The sequence below is a fragment of the Anthonomus grandis genome, chromosome 14, assembly GCF_022605725.1.
Source record: "Anthonomus grandis grandis chromosome 14, icAntGran1.3, whole genome shotgun sequence".
NCBI lineage: Eukaryota > Metazoa > Arthropoda > Insecta > Coleoptera > Curculionidae > Anthonomus > Anthonomus grandis.
In genome coordinates, this window is record NC_065559.1 from 17396276 (window position 1) to 17418496 (window position 22221).

A 22221-nucleotide genomic window follows, 5' to 3' on the forward strand; every position below is an offset into this window, starting at 1 on the left:
TGGTAGCCATTTTCAACACTTAATAAATTAATTAAAATATTTTTATGTATTCTTGCTTGATATAAATAACTCTTCCAAAAATAGCCTTTTATTGTGTTCAATCGTCAACGGTCGAGTTTAGGTATAGGACATGGTACATGTAATGTACTTAGAATTTGATGTAGAACCTAAATCTAAAATAAAAATAGGTGTTTACATTTAAAAAAATTACGTTGATGACCGTAACTTATTTTTGGGCCACCCTGTATACATAAAATTATAGTAAGAAAACCCGCAGTTAAAAATAAAAATCGACATGTCCGAGCGTTTTTTTTTTGAACATACCCCTGAATTTTAAATGAATTTATTCCAACCTTTACGTTCGCACTATATATATATATATATATATGTATATACATAAAAATTTTACTATTTAATTTAGATACTTTATACTGATTACGTTATTCATTTTAAAATTATTTTTAAATACATTAATCTTGTTATTTATGCCTTATTCTGAATTCTAATCATTTATCTATTAGTTTGTGTTTCTTTGATGACATTTCCTCATCGTTAGATTCGACAAACCTCCCAGTTTTTAGTAAATCTTCAAAATCTTTAAGAACATCCAATATTATTTCCATTATTTTTTTATTCACAATTTTATTCAAATCATTTCCTCTTAGTTTTTCTTAGCAAAATTTGCCATAGTAATGTTTATTTAAAAAAAAAAACTAGGTATTTTGACAGGAGAATTTTCGATTGAAAATTAGAATGTTTTTTCGATATTAAGTCTAAACAAGGCGAAAAAATTGATATTTTAAGTTACAAAATTACAGTGTGTTTAAAACAAAAGTGTGTTTAAATTTGCCATTTAAGTTTTCTCCATAGGATTTGTAGTTTTGTCGGAAATTGAGATAAACCGTTCGTAAATCATTTTTTCTTTCATTTTTGTTATATTGGGTGACACAGGAAAAAGGGAACACTTTATAGCTTTTATACTCATATCAAATTATTGGGAAAATAAATCGCATTTCAAAAGTGGTTGTTCCCAATAACATGCTATTTAAAAAAATTAAGTTTATGCCAAAATTACTGGTTTGGACATTTTAAATAGGCATGTAAAAGAATTAAGTCGTAGAATTCAATGAAAACTATTTTCCCGTAAATACTTGATTAAAAATTAAAAATTCAACGCATTCATAGCACTCTATATGTATAAAAATTTAAAAATTGATTTTTTTCTATGAGTGTAAAACAAAGAGTAGCAAATGCAGTATCATTGTTCTCAGAATCTTCTTTTTTATCGAAAAACGACATACAATACCAAGTGTCCCATTTAAAATAAAAAAGTTAGCCTCACTTCCGGTTAAAATTTCATATGTTTATCTTGAAGAGTAAAATAGTTATTAAGTATTTCTTTTTTCCTGTCACCCGGTATTCTTTCTTTTAGGAGTAGGATGAAACCCATGAACCCCCGATTTCTTTTTCACTTTTTACCATGTTCAGCCCTGATCTATAAGTTGTGTAAAAACATTGTTACATTATTTTAATTCCTTATTGTGAAGACTGCAAAATTATCCACTGTAGATCATCTGGTATTTAAAATATTAAACATTTCAAAATGTAATAAAAACTTTTTTGTAACTTTGCAGAACATTCGCAGAATCCACTATTGCATTTTAGGGGCGATTTTGAGACTGTGATGCACCATAATGATCCTATAGCTCCTGTTGGATTTCTCAAATTGAATTCACTGAGTTTGGAGTTTAAGTTGCCCGCCCTAGATTTAAAAGACCGTTTAGACGGATTACCACTAAAGGATAGTTATGGATACGTTACTGAAAGCAATGAAGACGAAACGTTTGAAATAACCGATGATGATCCAGGTAATGTATCGACAATATTGTGTCTTTATTGGAGAATCATTAATTGTTTATTCTTTATTCATTGAAATAATACATCTTAAACCAAATATATATTATACACAATGGAGCATAGCTCTGTGTGTGTATAAGGGTATTTAATTACTTTAATATATGTAGGAATTTATCGATGTCTAGGGTATTATAATAATTAAAACCTGTGAGCGTCATTTAAATAATTGTATAATTTTTAATACGTTAAATAAATTCAAAATAGTCCAAAATAATCAAAATAAATCATAAAAATAGAATAAACACCTTGTAAAACAACTGGACGCTTGGGCGACTCCAAAGTAGAAATGGTGACGTGTAGACCTGAAATAATAAAAGTAACCTGAGCACACTTATTCCCGTAAAATTAATTAATAATAAAAATATTAAGCAAAACTCATTAATATGAAAAATATGAATTAATATGTTTTAAACTTGCTCAGTGATTTTACTTTTACGATAACCATTTAATTCATGTTTACCAACATTTAACCACTTAACTTAAATATCCCAAAATTCATTATTCACCAATTTATTATTTTTATCCGATTGTTAAATGTCCCAGTAACGACAACGTACTGATATTGAATGATATACAATCGTTCAATATGCCAAAACGTGAGCACTACATTACTCACAAACCGTAGCCAAAATGCTACCAAAAACATTATCATAAAACATGAGATTGAGACAGCAATCTCCGATCTAGACCACTTGACGATAACACACTTTGTACTGAGGGGTGCAATGGACACCAAAACGCGAGGGTCCTCTCCAAATACCAAGCCTTGTTAAATACAACGAGCTGTGCAATGGTCCCAGACCAGCTCAGTATCTTAACAAGAAATAATAAACAATCGTCACAACAACACAAGCAAGACAAACAACAATCGGTCATTAAAATATTTCATTAATCACATTTTTAATTAAAAGGGTAAAATATCGGTGTAATCAATAAGATAGAAATAAGCATACTCTGTGATAACACTCACCCTTTCTTGTAGTAAAACACTACACCAAACCAACACAGTTTATTTCACGTCGCAACACCCTTTATTGTTTTTATTAAATAACTTCACTCTTTAGTGACCAAAACTCAAATGAATTTTATAAACCAAATATTTATCTCAGACTCTTTTATCGAAACCCATAAAAATAATTCCCGAGGGGAAACGCTAAGTGTAAACCGTATTTGGTTACTTACGGTACCGCTGAGCTAGCTTTAGTTTTCGTAAATATCCTGGACCTCTTTTCGGTCAGACCGATAAGTTTCATCTTAATGACTAAGAAAAATATCTCAATTCTGTAGAAAATAAACATGGTCTTACAAGGGTTATGATAATAAAAGTTCCTGGTATCAATTAAATAAGGTTTAATAATAAAGTCAAAAGTCATACGGATTTTACACACAGCACAAACAGTCTAACAAAGATTCGACACAGCGGTAACACAGCCAAACCAACACGAACAACGGATGATTATTTTAAATAAACATCTAAGAAAGAATACTACTGTACTCACGTCTTGAGTAAAACCTCTTAAATTTATTCGTCTTACATCTTAAATAAATCATAACACCAAAACCCCGTCTAGATTGTGATGTCAAGACAGATAAAAGCACTCCCGATAATAAATCAAGCGTCTCTTGATCTTCCGTCTTTTCGGGAAAAGCTTTTAATTATTAAACGTCGTTATCATCGTAATGTTTTTTTTAATGTCCCGCCGCGCAACTTTCGCTACTCAAATCTAAACAGAGACTAAGAACCCCCGATTTTGACAAGAGTCTTCGTACACACCCATTTACTGAAATCGGCGATTAATTATGATTATGAAAAGCTTTGCGTTTGGTTTATATGCAACCAGCCTTACATTTTAGAAGCATACGATTTTTCCAAGGCTGTGGTGTTTTTTTTTTGTAAAATTATTATTTAAATCGAGATTCAATCGCATTAGATTATATTCATTTCAGGCTTCAACAGCGATTTATTTACTGCTAACCATTTTGTTATTTATTATTAATTTTAGGCCATTAGATCTTTAATATGGAAATGGAAAACTAAATTTATTGTTTTAATTTTACGATATGTTTACCTTTATCAATCTTGTGTTATTTATAGGCTGAAGTAGTAAGTATATATATTGAAAGGTTCATATACGTACAATTTCATTATTTTGTTAGTGGAATGTAACCTTTATGTTATTAATTTGATTAAATATTAAGGCATGATACCGAGTGTAATTTTTCAGCCTCTAATTTTTTTTTTGAAATTTCTAATTTGATTATCGGCCATAGAGCTCAATTTGAGCGAAAACATTTTTTTTCAGATTCCGGTTTTACCGGAAGTAATTTTAGTAGTAGTCAACTTTTGTTATTTTTTCTGGAACCCAGTATATTTTTTTACATCATTCGTTGCGCAATACAAAAACCTTTTCAACAATACGTTTGGATTTTACAAGGCTTATTATACAACAAAAAATTCAGATTTTTAATTTTTTAGGACTAAGTAAGATTTTTTTAAAGTTAGGATTTACAAAATATCAATTTAAATTTTTATTAAAATATTAGAATATAGGCCTATTGTATCTAATTTATTAAATATTTGGAAAGGGATTTGAAACAAAAATGCAAATAATAATGTTATATAGTTAATCATTTTATTATATACTTATAGCACATATTCTGTTACAATAGTACACAGTATTATATTATATTAAGCATCTATATTAAAGCTGATCTTAGGAGTCAACAATATATTTTATCACAGAAGATGTAAAAATATTCCGATGTAATCAAGTTAAAAAAGAATCAGATAAAGAGAAAAGGTACATTTTTAGTTCTCAATTCGTCACGAAAGTAACTATACCTCATCTCGATGTTTACTTTTTTTTACTAACTTTTCAGTAGAGCGAAATAATGAAATTAGGTAAAAAAGGAGTGATTTAAAAAAAATACAATCTGCAAGGACATTCATCTAATTTATCATCTAATTGCTAAAGTCTTTATTAATCATTTGTAAAGCTAAATTGCCACATGTTTTTTGAGAGTTTTGACATTATTTCTTTAATCTTTTTTTGTTGCGAACAAACGCATTTGAGGCTCTATATTTTTATTAATTGATATATTCTTTGCTGAGGGCACTAAAGGCATTCCTATAAATTTTTGATTCTTGATAGCTTCAAGGGTTGGTTTTATTGGTGCTATTATTTTTTTAATGCAGTCAATTTCTTCAGGTGAATCAATATTTGCAAGGGTTTCTTGAATGAATTGTAAAATTTTCTGTTCTTCCTCAATTAAATTACTTTCATCAGTGTGCTGCATGGAACTAGGAGTACTAAGTGACGATATCAGATTTAATGCCTCTTGATCCTTTTCATTGATGTCAATAATGAGATTACCTACAAAAAAATTTTAAATTTTGTAATAATCAGTTTCAAAATGTAGACAAAAACACCAAACAAAAAACTAAACTACAATTATGAAACACCACCTACCATCAAAAATATTACCATGAATCAAATACATCTGCCATCAAATAACAATTAAATATTTTTTTGATTATTAATTAAATAATTTTTGATGAAGATTAATAGTAATTGTAACCACCCTGACAACGAACAATAATGCAATGTAAAGTATATAATATGGTATTAAAAATGTTTGCGCTCTACTATAGTAGACTGCAAACATTTTACAAAAAGTATTAACCATTGTCATGTATCAGCTAGGGTACAATATATCATTAAGGCACTTACTACATACCAACACCTAAATTCTAAATTTAAACAAATGTTATATATATTTATAATCTATTTACACCTACCAGATAATGCATTGGCGTTCATGGTAAATGTAAATATGGTCTAATATTGACTCCATTAGTTTCAGTAAAAAGTTATCTACATTTTATTTAAGATATATTCAATTAATTAATTTTTTTTTATTTAAGCTGTGGTTGAAGTTTTAATTACATATATACATAATATATTTTCAACTGTTAAAGTATTTCCCCAAAAAATTTTATTTTGATGGTTACCTCAAAATAAAAACCTTTTGCCAAAAATCCATTATAATTTAAAGTTAATACATACCTGAACCTGCCAATATATCTTCTGCTTCTTTATCAATAAGATACGTGGTTGATCGTTGACGTATCAATAAGATACGTGGTGTCGTATACAATGGTGGATACTGCTGCACAAATTTTCATACTAAATGAATGTGCTTGCACATATTCCATTTAATACTACAGTCTAAACATATTTATACATGGAGTATACATATATAACAGTATTTATGGATGCAAGCTGAGCATTCATTGCATAACAAATTGCAGGTACATAAAGATTTTACTTCCTCTACACTGTAAATTTCCTTGCTAGAGGATGATGGTACTAACCAACTTCCATTAGATTGAACAATTTTTTTCAAATCCATAGTTAAACTTTCTTTATGCCTGTGACATAGATCTGTTAATTTAGTACAAACTTTTCCTTTATAAACAACGATCAACCTCTCAAATATTCTATCCCTGACAAATTTCATAATGGCACTAATGGCCTTATCAAGACGTTTGATAAATTTTCCATTTAAATATAAATGTTTTAAGGTCCTATGCACGCGTTCTATATGCATGTTGGTGTTTAATCCACAATGTAGCCTGTAGCAATAGGCCCATTGTTTAACTTTGCTTATATAGAAATCACTAAAGTATTTTCCAAACTCAACAATCTCTGGATTTTCTGAACAATATTGTAGAAAATTTTGCAAAAGTTTGTTAAAAGTAAATTCATCTAGCTCTTGGAGTAGTATTCGCAGCATTCGGTAAACAAGGACCTAATTTACATTTTTTAGAAAATTAAAATAAACAGAAGTAAAATACACATACCTTTTTCTGTTTATCTGCAATTTTTTCTAAATTCTTCCTCCAAGCCCTGTCAACATGCCACATACAAAAAAGTCTAAAAATAGTTATAATTTATTAACCAACCTTAACATAACAACACTACTTTTTTTTAACAAACTTACCTATATTCTGCCGGGCACATAACTTCCACCCAGGCATTATAGTAGGCCTCAGCCATGTCAGACATAAATATTCTCGGTTTTACTGTCCCATTATTACTTTCTTTGACACATAAAAAAAAAAATTTGAAAGCTTCAGTATCATTTCTATTGGAAATAAAAAAAGCACATGGATATCCTTCTCGTAGTTTATCCAATATGAGTATAGTATGAAGCTCGAAACCATACCCATTTAAAATCAAAAATATCACATCTACATATTGTAGCTCGATTACATCCCAGAGATTAATTTTTAGGCATACCTGGATGTTTTCGCTTAATGTGAGCTCTCATATTGTACACATTTGAAAAAGTTTCTTTACACTCCAAACATAAAGAAGTTTTAGAACTACCATTCCTTATGGGAGCTAATACATCTATTTTATCTAAAAATTGATGAAACAATAATCAAACAAATATCTATATCCAACCAATACATTTAAGTACATGCATAAAAAAATATTTAAATTCATACCTGGGTGTTTTTTCTTAACATGAGCTCTCAAATTAGCTTTTTTTGAATAACTTTGTTGGCATTCGCCACAAATCACATTAATTTTAATAAAATTCAATTAAACACAGAATTTGCAAAAAAACACAACAGAAACATAACCTACAAAATTTCGTTTCATATGTGACATATGACAGCCGCCACACGTCACGCGAAGCTCTTCATAATCAAAATTTAATCAGTGATTTCAGTAAATGGGTGTGTACGAAGACTCTTGTCCGATTTTGCTCTTACATCAACATTTCGCCTTCGAACTCGAATACCTGGAACTACCGCAAAGAAGTCATGTCGGCCGTTTCTTAAAAACGCGTCGATTACTTTCCATGTTATTGCCTTTAGCGGCTTGCCGCAACGATTATTATTAGAAATGCTTCGCCGTTTGTTTTTATTTGTTACTTTTAGCGGTCTCGTTTGTAAATAATGTAAGAGATATTTATTGCATTAAGGAGATAAGGCATGATATAGTGTCCCATAATGTCAAATAAATAAGGCTAATGGCTCGGGTGACGATTTCATGAAGAGGGCCCTATTGAGTTTCGAATCTAGGTATTCTGGCACGGAATATATCCTCAAACGGCCAATCCTGACACTCAATTCGTTCTCGAATTAAAACAAAAATCCAATGTTAACCTTGAACAACAAAACAAACGCCAGCCAAATTTTGCCAAAGTTATTTTGGTTAAAACTATTTAGTGTGGAAGCATATTATATGACACAAAAATACAAGAACTTCGTCTTCGTCGTCTTTTTAACATTCTTTTTCAGATTTATTTTTAATAAAAATTTCTTTTTAGCAAACCGTGAAAGCTTTCAATGTTATAGCAACATCAGTGTAAAGCATAAGCTCTCAACGTAATTCCAACATTGTTGTAAAGCGTATAGGCTTTCAACATAATTCGCAAAGCGTAAAAGCTTTCAACACAAAATAAAATAAAGCAAATACTGAAATATGAACTTGTCAAACCAATTTGCTTCCACATATCAAAAATAAAAAAAAATAAATATTTTCAAATTACCTAAAATAAACAAGCAGAAAAAGTAATAATATATCTCAACATTCTGAAAGTTCGCCTGGCCAAAAGATCATGTCTCTAGCAACAACTCTTTTCCGATTAGTTGACAGATTTTTTAACTCAAACCTGTCATTCGGCAAAATAGAAATAACTTCAAATGGACCTTCGTATTTCTTGTCCAACTTTGCTAAATGACTGTCACCCGACGGTTGTAAGACAAGATCGCCGATTGAGATTTCTTTATTGAGCCTTTTTGTTTTGTCAAATAAACTTTTTGCATAATCCGCCTGTTTTCTTATACGTTCGTATGCCAGTTGCCGATCTTTCTCCAAACTCGCCGGTGCATTAATTAAAGGGAGAGACTCAGTTCGGGTTCGTATATGGCCATTACTACCTTCTAGCCCAGTTAGTAAATAAATTTGTGAAAATCCCGTAGTTTTTTGTACCATCGTGTGGTGGTGCAAAGTGGTTTGCAACTTTATAACATGATTTGACCATTCGGACTTAATTTCAATTTCTGTGCGTAATAAATTCAAAACAGTGCCCACATACCTTTCTACCTGGCCATTACCCCGAGGTGTACTACCCTTAGCAATTAAGTGTTGACGTAGGCCCAATTCTAACAACATCTGTTTTACAAACTTGTCCGTAAAATTAGTGCCTCAATCACAAATCAAAGTTTTTGTGACACTGAACATACTTAAATACAATTTAAGAGCGGCACTTGTCTCGGGGCCAGAAAGGGATTTAAGCGGCACTAAGAAAATATATTTTGCAAAGGAATCAATGATGAGTAATAAATGTTTAAACCCCTCGATAGATACAGGAAACGGACCCACACAATCAGCATGCACTGTCTGAAAAGAAAAACTTCTTTTTTGGCCTCTTTTATCAGAAAAATTACCCGGGCTAGATTTATTATAACCACTAGTAATTCACTAACTGAGTCTAGGTTGCTATTAAAAGCAGCGGTTCTGACATGAATGTCTTTGATATAACTAATGACAATTTCTAATAACTGACTATCAGTTAGATTAAACTCTAGAGAATTTAAAAGAATTTTTTTTTCTGGCATACTCACAGTACGAGGTAGTGTCATTGCTGGTGTACAAACAGGCTCTTCGCAACTTTTCGCTTAGATTTTTCTTGCATAACTGCATAACTCAGTCCTAAAGTCCTCCCAGGTTCGCTGTAACGGCTTCCAAGTCGACAAGTAGTCCCTTGTTTCTTTAGCCAATCCACTCGAACCTCTTTACTGGCAAGTAACTCATGATTAGACCACTTAAAAGTTTCACCCAATTTTTCCAATTCGTTACACCACCTTACCGCACCATCATCGTCATTTCCCGGATTAAACGTCTGAATGTTCACTAACGTCGACACAGCACTTTTGTTTTCATCTCTAAGCGCTTTTAGAGAGTCGGTTAAAATTTTCGCGAATTCTTCCATAATTCTTGTATCCACAAGAGGCGATTAAGTTGTTCTTTTATTTTACTGATTTAAAGCCGTCCATGAAAACAATATCGAACAATAAGTGGTACTTTTAGTAAGCCTATCCCACTTCTGATGTAAGAAAACACCGAGTTTTAATTAAATTATGATTTAATAAAACGAAAAATCTTAAAATAAAACAGAACCAATTTCTCTTCAAAAATAATGCGTCGCAGACGCTGTCTAAAATTCAAATGTCCCAATCTAGTTATTCTGGCACGGAATATATTCTCACATTTTTATATTAAATACAATATTATTAACAGTCAACCAATTGTTTATTTTATTTTTTTTATAAGGAGCAATTTTTAGTTTATTTGATAATATATTAAAAATCTTTGGCACTGTATATAAAAGGCTTCTTTGACATTTTGAAGTCTTGCATTTGGGACTACTGCCATGTTTACCTGCGGTGTTGAGAATTCATGATTTATAAAGTTTAGATGTATTTTTGTTTTTGAGATAAACCTAACTATAGACTTAATATAAGTCTGTTAAGTATAGACTCAACAATAGCAGAATACACAATTTTTAGAATTTTTAACTTCATAAACTTGCGCAACTGTGCTGCAATAAAACTTGTAAATTACTTTCCTGATTTTGTTTGATGTATACTAAACATGTGCCTGCCATTTAAGGTTAGAGTCCAGTATCACTCCAAGGTACAAATCATATATCAATATCAACAGAAATAATTTGAAGTTGGCATTGGCACTGAGCAGTATCTTGGCATTCATATTGATGAACTTTTAACTTTGTGACTTAGGATGAACTAGTCTTGCCAGCTGAAAAGTTCAGCAAAACTGACTTTCTGGAATTCAGTGTTGGACAGTGCTGATCAAACCAGACTTTTATATTAAATTAAATTACGAGACAGTTTTGCCACTAACCAAAACTCTTTATTTTTAATCTCGACACGTGTTTCGCTAACGATGTTAGCATCTTCGGGAGAAGATTAAAACTAAACTAAAACTACTTACAGATCTCTTTATATACTAATGATGTAACTAATAGAGCGGAAAAAGCAATGAAGCATGGCCAAACAAATTTTAAACACTAACTAAACTATATAATTGACTATAAGGGATTCGACCTTTATCCCTGTTAAGAATGTTTTTTTGATTTTTAAATATTGCTAAACTTTCGTATGCATCTAATTTTCTATTATTTTTAACTGGTTTAAGTAATTTTAAGTTGTCTATCCCTACAAAGTGACCAGTATTTAAAACATGTTCATCCACACTTGACTTTTCAACTTTTCCATATTTCACATGAGCTACATGTTCTTTAAGTCTGACATTAATTGATCTTCTGGTTTGTCCTATGTACTTTTTATCACAATCGAACTTTGATAGACCATTCTAGGACCTAAGTCTTTGAAAACTCTATCAAAGCCTCTCGTCAAGATAGGATCGTATGGTATTACAACAAAAGTTTGCTTATTTTCATCTTTTTGAAATGAGGTAGAGTTTTTAAGATTAACTTTAATCCTATGTCTTCTAATCAGTTTATCAATCATTTTCTCGTCATAATCATTGACCCTAGCAATTGTTTTAATTGTTGCTTTTTCTTTATTAAATCTGCTATTACTTAGAGGAAAAGAGACGAAACGATGTACCAAGAAATGCATGCTAGCCATTTTATGTTGAAAACAACGGTTAGAGTCACTAGTTATGTATCTAAAAGTATTTGTTTCTTTTCTATAATTATCAAATTCTAACTTATTATTATTTTTGATGACAAGAGTATCTAAGAATGGAAGCTGGTTATTTGTTTCTTGTTTGAAGGTAAATTTAATAGATGGAAAACAGTTATTGAGTTGTTCTACAAAATTATCAATATTGCATTAGCTTTTGTCGAACACAGCAAACACATCATCAACATATCTTAACCAAACTCGTGGGAAGTAATGTATTTTTTGCATTTAACTCAAAACGGTTCATAAAGAGCTCTGCTAGGAGAGCAGAGAGGCAATTAATTACCCATGGCTGTACTTTGTTATACTTTTTTTTCCTAATTGAAATGAAATGGTGAACCAATGAATGCCAAGTTAATCAAAAGAAAAGAAAGAAAAGTAAAAGGTTTATAGCCTTAAGAGGGTCTCCAAAAGTTGTTTGATGCCCGGAGGAACTTAACCCCTCTTACCTGAAACGCCCAGAGAAGGAATCCTTCACAATGCTGCTAGCTCAAGCCGATGTGGGTTCTAGCTTCTTTCTCAACCAAATGAACCAAAATTTCTTAGGTAGTAACTACCCAAGATTTACCCAATTAAATGTCCAAATCAGTATGGCGCCACCAAGTTTTGGATTTTATATAATCCCAAGGGACGCCCAATATTTATCAAAATTTATTTAGGCAAGTTCAAAACGAAACTTGGAATACAAAATCAAAGTCAAGTCAGTATACAATATTGTTTCCAAATTACCTATGATATTCTAACCTACTCAACTCAAGTGAAAAACAAAATAACAGAAAATAACAATTTATTTAAGTCTTGATTATCACAGAGAATTATGTTATGTTATTTTATTTATCTTTAAGAGGAATAATTATTTAAGTTGGTAATAAGGAACCACACCATTTAACTTTCTAATTACAAGAAAACAAAGTTGTCAAGAGATAACGTGCCATAAAATTAAATTTTCCAGAATGGTGCACTGATGACATATATCTAGAAAAAAAAAACACACTCTAAGTGTGGTTGTCAAAATAAAATAAATTTGTTACACCCAAACCTTTTGGGGAGTAAAGCTTCAATTCGAATTAAACTAATAATTTACATGGCCCGGTATATCCCGCCACGGACATTGACCTAAGCAAAAAAAATTGTCAACCCTAACTGTTGAAGCTTCCCCAATCAAAATTACCCTTTATATTAGTTTACTCTAATATTTACTAGCTAATCTGAGAAAATTTGACATCTTAGGAGTAGTTTGAAAATAAATAATATAACCCAAGTATATACTCGTAGTACTACGAAGCCGGCTGCGTCTTACCTCACAGGAGTCACTTGTCATATATATATGTACTCGTATCAGTAATATTCAATAATAAAATAGCATCGATTAAATAATGTCAATTAAATTTTAAATAAACTTTTGAGACAAAGTACAGTCGAACCTGGTGGGTCTTTGGATTATCAGAATAATATAAATATATCCAGTCTTTGAATGAGAAAAATAATTACATCCCCTAACCACCACAATTCGGCTTCACCCCGCTCAGATTGTAAAGTCATATATGTATGTATCTCACCTCAAAAGATAAAAGTTGTGATAATAAAAATAACATAAGTGAATAAAAAAATGTTATGTTGTGTCACTTAGCTCCACACACAGCAGACTACTTCAGATTCGAGATTCTCCCAGATATCCAATTCCCAGTCAAGAAAAACTGCAGGCTTCCAAGCTTCACCTCTTCCACTTCACAATACGCCAAGCCAAGCTCTGGTAGTGTTCTAGGTTAGACGTTAGCTCACAGTTGTTTAAAATCTCCTCTAGATTAGAGCCAGTAGAGTACATAACCCCAAAACAAAAGTACCATGTGGCATGAAGAAATCAGGTCCGTACAAAAAAAAAATCCGTCCAAAATCCATGTTATGTAGCTCTAGTAGCCAAAAGAAAAAAAAACAACCCTATACTATCAGTATAACGATAAATTCAAGAATACCTACTTGCTAATTAAATTGTCCCCTGCCAATGCCAATCAGGACCGCCATTTTGCCGATGTTCGAGGGCACGTGAAAAATTATTAGGTTTTAAATCGCCATAAAGGCCAGTAAATTCAACAAAACAACAAATTATAGCATTATGCCCAAAAAGTTGATTTACTATCACCACATTTAGTCAATTATATCCCCGTATGGGTAAAATTCACACGAATTTCAAAAAGAACTAAAGCACTCTTCACTTCATGACGGCGGTCTGGAAAAAGGAACGACCGCAGAGGTCAAACCCGTATTTAAGCAATCACGCACAGAGTGTATTGCCAATCGAAAATAACTTAACTTTTTTTTATAAGTACCATAAAACCTTTTATAAAAAAATAAATAACTAAATTTATGGCCCAAGGAAGTTGGCAATGAAAATATGTGTCACTATGACAATCAATTTCGATTTTCTCTAGACCAGTAACTTCTTGCTATCTTCCAAGAAAACTAATATTTACATAAGATAAAAAGAGACAAAAATTAGATAGGTCAGTCCGAGTAAAATCAACCAGCATATCTGGTATGGTCAAGCCAAAATCAGATATTGTACTATGAACAGTACAACATACACAATAATTGTAAATGCCCAATTAATCATTATTCGTTATAAAATAATTAAATAAAGTATGGAATAATCAATATGGGATATAATTTAAAGTCTAAAATATTTCTTTAGTCCAGAACCGGGTTTTATAAGAGTATAAATAAAATTTCATTAACAACCAGTACAATATGAAGCTGAAATGTACAAGACTAAATGTGTCATTAAAAAAAAAAGAATACTGTAATTTGAAATGGCTAGAGAACAGAACTATGGGTACTTGGGAGGCTATTACAGAGAGGGCATTACTAGTATCAATCATTAATATTTGTAAAATATCTATTTTGAAAATATAACTGTGATCAGTGCTTTTAATAAAGAGTATAAAATGCCAATTTTAACCTGTAACAGCTTTCCAGTTGTTCATAGTATGAGTTGTTATATTGAAAAATATTTTGTGACATACAAAGTTCATCTATTCATCATTCGACTATCAGACTTTTATATGTTTAAGTGCAGTTTCGGCTTTTACTTTTGCTTCAAGCCAAGCCTTGGCTATAACAATCAGTGCTGTGCCATCAGCAAAACACACTAACCGTCGCTGCTCCTCTTTAATTATCCCAAATAACCCATTTACATAAATTATAAATAGTACAGGGCCCAGCACCGTCCCCTATGGCACACCATATTTGACCGACTTGTATGTGCTCATTGAATTGTTGACTTTACCGCTTTGAGTTCTATTTTCTAGGTAAGACTGATAAAGTTTTAGTACCATTCCACGTACACCAATTTGACGTAATTTGGCAAGAAGAAAATAGTGTGTTACAGTGTTAAGATCAAGAAAAGCTCCAATACAGGGGAGTAACCTGAACAAAACTTTGGTTTATATAATTTGTTAAACAGCAATAACGGCAACCGCATCCACAGTGGTAAAATTCTGTTTAACCCTTATATGGTACCCTCCATCTACTAATTTATACTTATCTGTATTAAAACTTCCTGGTTTGCCAGAACAACTTGCCCCTCCACCTACCTCACGGCTAAGATATTGTCTCTCGCCTACGAAAGGGTGGTTAGAAAATTCCGTGATTAGTACGACTTTATTACTTGATAAAGCGGTCGCCTGTAACGTAACGGTTTTTGTGCTATTATTTGTTTTTTGATTTGTGAATTAATCCGTTTAGAAAGGTAAGGTAACTGGGTTTTAGCTTTATTTTTTTATTATATATTGGGTTTTTTATATTAGAAAAAATCATGGATGAGCGTCCAGGCCCTTGAAGAGTATGTACCGATGATCAAAACTTTTCGGAAACGCTTATGAAATGGTTGGAAGATTGCGAGAGCGACTGCCATAATGATAGTGACTGTGAAACTAAAAGCAAACACGATATAGACTCGGAACTATCGGCAGATGAGAATGAGGAAGAAGAAATAATAATCATCGACGAGGAAAGGGAACAACATGGAGTGGAAAGAGTAGTGAACAGCCTCCTCAAAATGTTCATACAAGAAAATACGATATTATAATGCATTTGCCCGGTTTACGAAATCCTACGAAGCAGCTTGGTAATAACCCTCAAATTGAATTGATTTGGAACTTGATTTTTTCTAAGGACGTGGTACAATGGGCAAATGAATAAAATGAAACCAAATTATTCCGAACCTAATGCGTCATTTCTAACCCCGACAAATCTTATCGAGATAAAAGCCTTTTTAGGTCTTCTTATTTATCCAGAAGTCTTAAGTCAAATTGTGAAAACGTTGAAAGTTTATTTGCAGCTGATGGAACTGGCAGGGATATATTTAGAGCTTGTATGAGCCAGAAGAGATTCCTTTTTTTATTACCATCCTTGCGATTTGACAATCCGAATGACAGAGAAGAAAGAAAACAAAGCGATCCTGTAGCAGCTATTTTCAAAATGTTTAATAAGTTGATAGAGAAATCCCAAAAAAATCAGGCCATCAGTTTGTATAGACGAGATGCCTGTAGCTTTTAGAGGACGTTGTAAGTTTCGAATGTATATGCCGCTAAAACCTGCCAAATACAAAATAAAAATGATGTGTATGACAGATGCAAGGAATCATTATTTTTATGACGGTTATATTTATTCTGGTAAAGAATCTGATGGTATAACATTGTCCGATGAGGAAAAAATGCTCTATTCCTTCCCAAGCAATTCTTAGGCTTACAAAATCTATTACCAAATCTATTAGAAACGTCATTGCCGATAATTGGTTTAGTTCGGTAGAGCTTGTAAAGAAGCAGAGGACTTACTTATGTAGGGACAATAAAAAAAATTAACCTGAGCTGCCTCTTGAATTTCTTCCACACAGATCTCGACCAGTGACGTCATCTCTTTATGGGTTTACAGATGATATAACTCTTGTATCATATGTGCCAAAAACATCAAAGTCCGTTTTATTAGTATCTTCTATGCACCACGGAATAGCAACAGATGAAGCTACAGGCAAGCCAGAAATTATTATTTTGTACAATTCTACAAAACGAGGTCTAGATCAGAAGTGCGTTAACTATTCTTCTAGCCCACGAACTAGGCGTTGGCCTATGGCTGTATTTTTTGGAATACTAAATATTAGTACTGTGAATACATATACAGGGTGTTTCAGTAGAAAAAGGAAGTATTTTGGGAACATTCAGAAGGTCAAAATTAGATAAATTAACCGATATGTTTTAATCCGATTCTTAACCGTTTCTGAAATAATCGGCTCTAAAGTTTTTTTTTTAATTTTTGGAATAATTACGTTCTCTGTATTTCCTCAACTCACGTTGCAGGTATTTCATCATTATTTGTTAATACCTATTTAAATTGACTGGTAGTTTTGACAAGCATGGTTGTCAGATTGATTGATTTTGAGCGTGGATGGATCCAACAACATCGAGGCCTACATAAATACATTTTATTTAGCGATGAAGCTCATTTTACTCGCTTTCATGGAATTAATAACCGACACAATGAACATCGGTGGTCAGATCAAAATCCTCATGCCACGTTTGAACGAAACTTTCAACATCGATTCACTGTTGACGTGTGGTGTGGAACGCTGAACGACTAGTTATTTGGTCCTTTTGTATTAGATGAACGTCTTACTGAACATTTAATACACATGTTGGATGATTTCGCTAATTGTTCGACAGTGAATGTATTTTTAACACCATGGAGCCCCGCCTCATTTTAGTCGCCGAGTTCGCAATTTCTTAGACAATCGTTTTCCTGATCGTTGGATTGGCAGAAAAGGACCTCAAGTTTGGCCACCAAGGTCACCAGACTTAAATCTACCGGATTATTGCCTCTGGGGGTGGATGAAAGCTATAGTGTACGAAACACCAGTAGAAACCCTAGAAGGACTCCACAATCAAATATTATTAATTGATTGTGGATATTAATTGAATGCTTCAAATATTATTAAAAACAATCCTCAAGCAATTAAACGTGCACCACGAGGGTGAAGCACATTTAATGAACTTGATGAAATTAATGAATTTAAGAACCCTGAAGTTGGTGGGGGTATTTTCGAAAACATTTTAAATTAGTGGGATTTTGCTTTTTACTAATATTTGTTTGTGTTGCTTTTAAAATAAAAAATCTTACAAAAAAAACTTTAGAATCGATTATTTCAGAAACGGTTGAGAATCGGATTAAAACATATGGGTTACTTCATCTTATTTTGACCTTGTGAACATGTTCCCAAAATATTTTCTTTACCTCCTGAAACACTCTGTATACTATATAAAAGTTTTAGCGATATACCAACTAAGGCAAGGCTAGGTTTCCTTAAATTATTAGCCATATCGCACCCACATATGAAAGCAAGATTGACTAGAAAATTCTTACAAAAGGACCTACGCATGACAATTAGTAGAATAGCAGGAATAAATCAAACCGTCAAAATCGAAGGAGATGCAGACGATATTCTCGAAAAACGAGGAACATGCTACCTTTGCGACTGGAAACTTAAAAGAAGAACTAAGTATTTGTGTTGTTGTTGTAAAAAACCCATTTGTTTGACATGCAGTAAAAAAAATTGCAAAGAGTGTGTCAAAAAATAATATGATACCACCACGTTTTTCGTTGAATAATATTTTTATTTTTGGTGTTATACAGCGACATGTATAGATAATAAATATTTTTCTATTCTGTAGAATGAGTTTAATTTAAAATAATAAATATCACTCAAAAAAAATTATCAGTGTAAATAAAATTGAATTTTGTTAACCCGTTTATCAGTCCGAGGAATACCAGATACGTAACAAAATATAGGTATACCAGTTAAGGTATGGTGGTAATAAGGTAAGGTTTTGGTGGTAGATGTTGTCCACTTGCATCGCCCGGTTCAATACCACCACATAGGACTTGGGCGGCGTGAAGTGGTTCCATGGAACTCACGTTTCGCCGCCATGTCGATGTGTCCGGTTTCCAAAGGGGAAATGGAGAAGAAAAATAAATGCATGATGGCGCCCTCACGACCAAAACTTTCTGGAGGCACAGTATAAAGAACATACGTATAACGTAAATCATTATTTAGTTTTGACGGCAATCCTTTACGATACGGGGGGTGTTTGAAACATTTTTAATAAGGAATATTTTCGTACATCGCGGCGGGCAGCGTGTAATATATGGAATTTTTTGAAATTAAAGGCACTTTGTATTATTGTTAAAATGAAATTGAAAGAATATTATTAAGTATCTCTTTTGAACAAATAACTGTAAGAAAAACACTTGGTAGATAGCTTTAAAATTAAGTTTATTAGAATGTACACAATTAAATCTTAGCTTTACGTTCCTTTCATGCTCTTTTCTTAACTGACCAAGAAACTACCTACCTAATATTACATACACTTAATTAATAATAACTTCGTTAATATACCCATTTTTTAAATATTTAATAAAATTTACATAATAATGTGATAACAACACTCAGCATATGGAACTCGGTAACAGTGAAATATAAAAAGGCAGTTAAATAAAAAAAACTTATTAAATGCCTAATTATTTGCTTTTTAAATAGGGGATGAAAGAACAAACCACTAAAATTCAAATAAAACGAAAATAGGTGTTTTACAACCTAGAATTCATATAAATATGCAAAATAAATATAGTTTTACATTGGGGATTATAGTACACATCAATATTTTGAAACTTAAACCCTTAAAAACCACCCTTAATGACGAAAAAATGCAGTTTTAAGTATGGTTAGACGGTATAAGTGGCTAAAATTTATATCATTCAAAAGATTGCAATGCAACTAATAATAAATCGGATAGCTTTCACTATTAAAAACCACCACTAATAACAGAATATTACCAAAAATTTTGCATTTTTTTAGATTAAAATCACGATTTAAAAAAAAGATGTACTCTAAATCGCTGACACTTTTTGAATTTTTTTGTAGGATCTCAATTTTCCGAGATATTTAAGAAATACTGAAGAAAAGCGTGTATTTTTTTCTGTAAACTAATCCATTTTTATTTAAAAAAAAATGTATATCCCCTTTTACTCCTGCAGCCATCTACGCTACATATCGCCGGCATTTTTAAAGTACAAAATTTCCGCACAACGCTATTATAGTTCTAATATTGAAGACGCCCCTGTATAACGCAGTCGCCACCGGGCAGCAAAAAAGAGTAGCATCAGAAAGCGAGTGAGAAAGGCAACATTTTGGGCGGCGCTTAGAGTGATCCTTCTATTCTAGTTTATGTTCGGTGCTAGAGGTAAACTCGCCTCCCATTCGGATCTCCGGGCGGAGGCTGGTCGGGGGGGTCCATCAGGCGGATAAAAAAGCCTAAAAATCAATTTCTGCAACATCAAAGGCCTAAACACCAATATTAATGCAGTACACCAACATCTGCAATCAAATAAGCCTCACATTCTGGTATTGGCAGAAACAAAGGTGAAACCTTCAACAACAAATGTTCACCTCATTTATCCTGGATACGATCTATACACCCGATTTCGACTAAATTATATATTTATTTATGACTAAATTATAAATTATATATTATATTATTCGATAAATTTGGATTGGCAGTATTTGTCAAGAACGATTTGAGTTGCCAGCGGGAGGAAACGCTTGAACCTGCGGACTTCGACGTCATGTGGTTCAAAATAATAGCCAGTGGTGCCACGAAATTTATCTGCTGTATCTACAGACCACCAAGCGACACCCAATATAGACGGCTCTTTTTGAACCTTTTTGAACCCCATTAACCATCTGCAAATTGACTACCCAAGCGCAGAAATCATCGTCATGGGTGATTTTAACGTTCACAATATCAACTGGCTGCGCTTCTGCAACAAGAACGACGATGAAGGACGAGAAGCTGAGCTATTTGCCACCATATTCGGGCTTACGCAGCTTGTGGAAGAACCTACCAGAATCCCCAGATCGAGACGGCGAGTTCGCGAGTCTCCTAGATCTGGTCTTGGCTTCAGACCCTGACTCGTACACTGTATCAGTACATGCCCCCCTAGAAACATCGGACCACAAATTGATAACAGTCTCTTGCCAGTTGGAGGTTAAAACGCAGGATCTTCCGATGCCGCGGAAGGTATGGCACTATAAATCAGCAGAGTGGAACCATCTTCGGGAATTTTATCGCTCATTCCCTTAGAAAGAAGTCTGCTTTAGAACCAATAACATCTCAGAATGTGCAAACCAAATTACGGAGACGATCTTGGCAGGAATGGAAGCTTATATCCCTTTTTCTACTAAATGCGGATCAAACAACAAGCAATGGTTCAACCTGAATTGCAAAAAGGCAGTAAACACTAAAAACGCAGCATATCGCAAATGGCGTCAACATCCTTCCATCGAAAATCGGAGGAACTTTTTAGCCTCCAGAAATAGCTGCAAGCGAATAATTGATGAATGCAAAGAGAGTCACAACAACAGGATCAAAAACAAACTGCTAAACTGCCCAAATGGAACAAGATCTTTCTGGTGGGTATCGAAAGCCGTTAGTCAAGGATTTGCTAAGTCGGCTTTGCCACCCCTAACAGCAGATGATGGTTCTATCGCGGTAACAGCAAGGGAAAAAGCCAACTTACTGGGTAAACTCTTCGCGTCCAATTCTACTCTGCACTCGCAAGGCAAAACACCGGCATATTTGCCAAAGGTGAATTCATCGATGGGAGAAATTTCATTTCCCCAACGAATTATAAATAAAATTCTTAAAAGCGTAGACACCAACAAAGCTTCTGGACCCGATGGAATTCCAGCCCTAATACTAAAACGTTGTGCAGACGAATTGACTCCTCCCTTATGTAGACTGTTCACGGCATCGTATAAGCAGGGCCAATTTCCAACAAGCTGGAAAACTGCTCGAGTGCAAGCTGTACCCAAAAAGGGTAAGAAGACAATGCCCTCCAATTACCGCCCGATTGCACTAGTTCCAGTAATATCGAAGATTATGGAGAAAGCAGTCAACCAACAACTGTTAAGTTATCTGGAATCATCTGGACTAATCAGCGATCATCAATACGGCTTGCGAAAGCTTAGATCCACCGGCGATCTTCTGGCCTACGTCACACACTTGTGGACGGAGGCCATAGAGAAGCACGGCGAGTCCCGCTCAGTCGCTCTTGACATTTCCAAGGCATTTGACAGAGTGTGGCATGAGGGACTACTAACCAAGCTCTCCTCAATCGGCATACAAAACTCATTATTAAATTGGATCAAAAGTTTTCTTGAATAACGAACAATCCAAGTAGCCGTCGATGGATACCTCTCCGACAAATTTAACATTAACGCTGGAGTCCCTCAAGGATGCATTCTATCCCCCACCCTTTTCTTGATATATATCAACGATTTGCTAGGAACCACTGTCAATCCAATCTACAGCTTTGCGGACGATAGCACTCTTATTTCCACATTTAAGTCCGCCAAACCAACGACAGCCGCAACTTCTCAGAATCTTAGGCAGCAACAAGTAGCTTCAACCAACAACGATATTAGAGCAATCTTGGAGTGGGGCGGT

The 22221-nt window shown here is 33.3% G+C and overlaps 1 protein-coding gene and 1 long non-coding RNA gene across 5 annotated transcripts in view; one reads left to right on the plus strand and one right to left on the minus strand.

Annotated features, from left to right (window-relative positions):
* Positions 1–22221, plus strand: part of LOC126744389 (uncharacterized) — a 127023-nt gene that overhangs the window by 60973 nt on the left and 43829 nt on the right. For all 4 annotated transcript variants that reach the window (XM_050451775.1, XM_050451772.1, XM_050451773.1 and 1 more), the window contains exon 5: positions 1666–1868. In XM_050451775.1, coding sequence (XP_050307732.1) covers positions 1666–1868 — 203 coding nt within the window. The remainder of the gene's footprint in view (positions 1–1665; positions 1869–22221) is intronic.
* On the minus strand, positions 4670–7056 carry LOC126744397 (uncharacterized). Its single transcript, XR_007663146.1, has 4 exons — positions 6922–7056; positions 6782–6854; positions 5985–6729; positions 4670–5291 (listed from the first exon to the last, which is right to left on the minus strand). It is a non-coding gene; the product is annotated as an uncharacterized LOC126744397 (long non-coding RNA).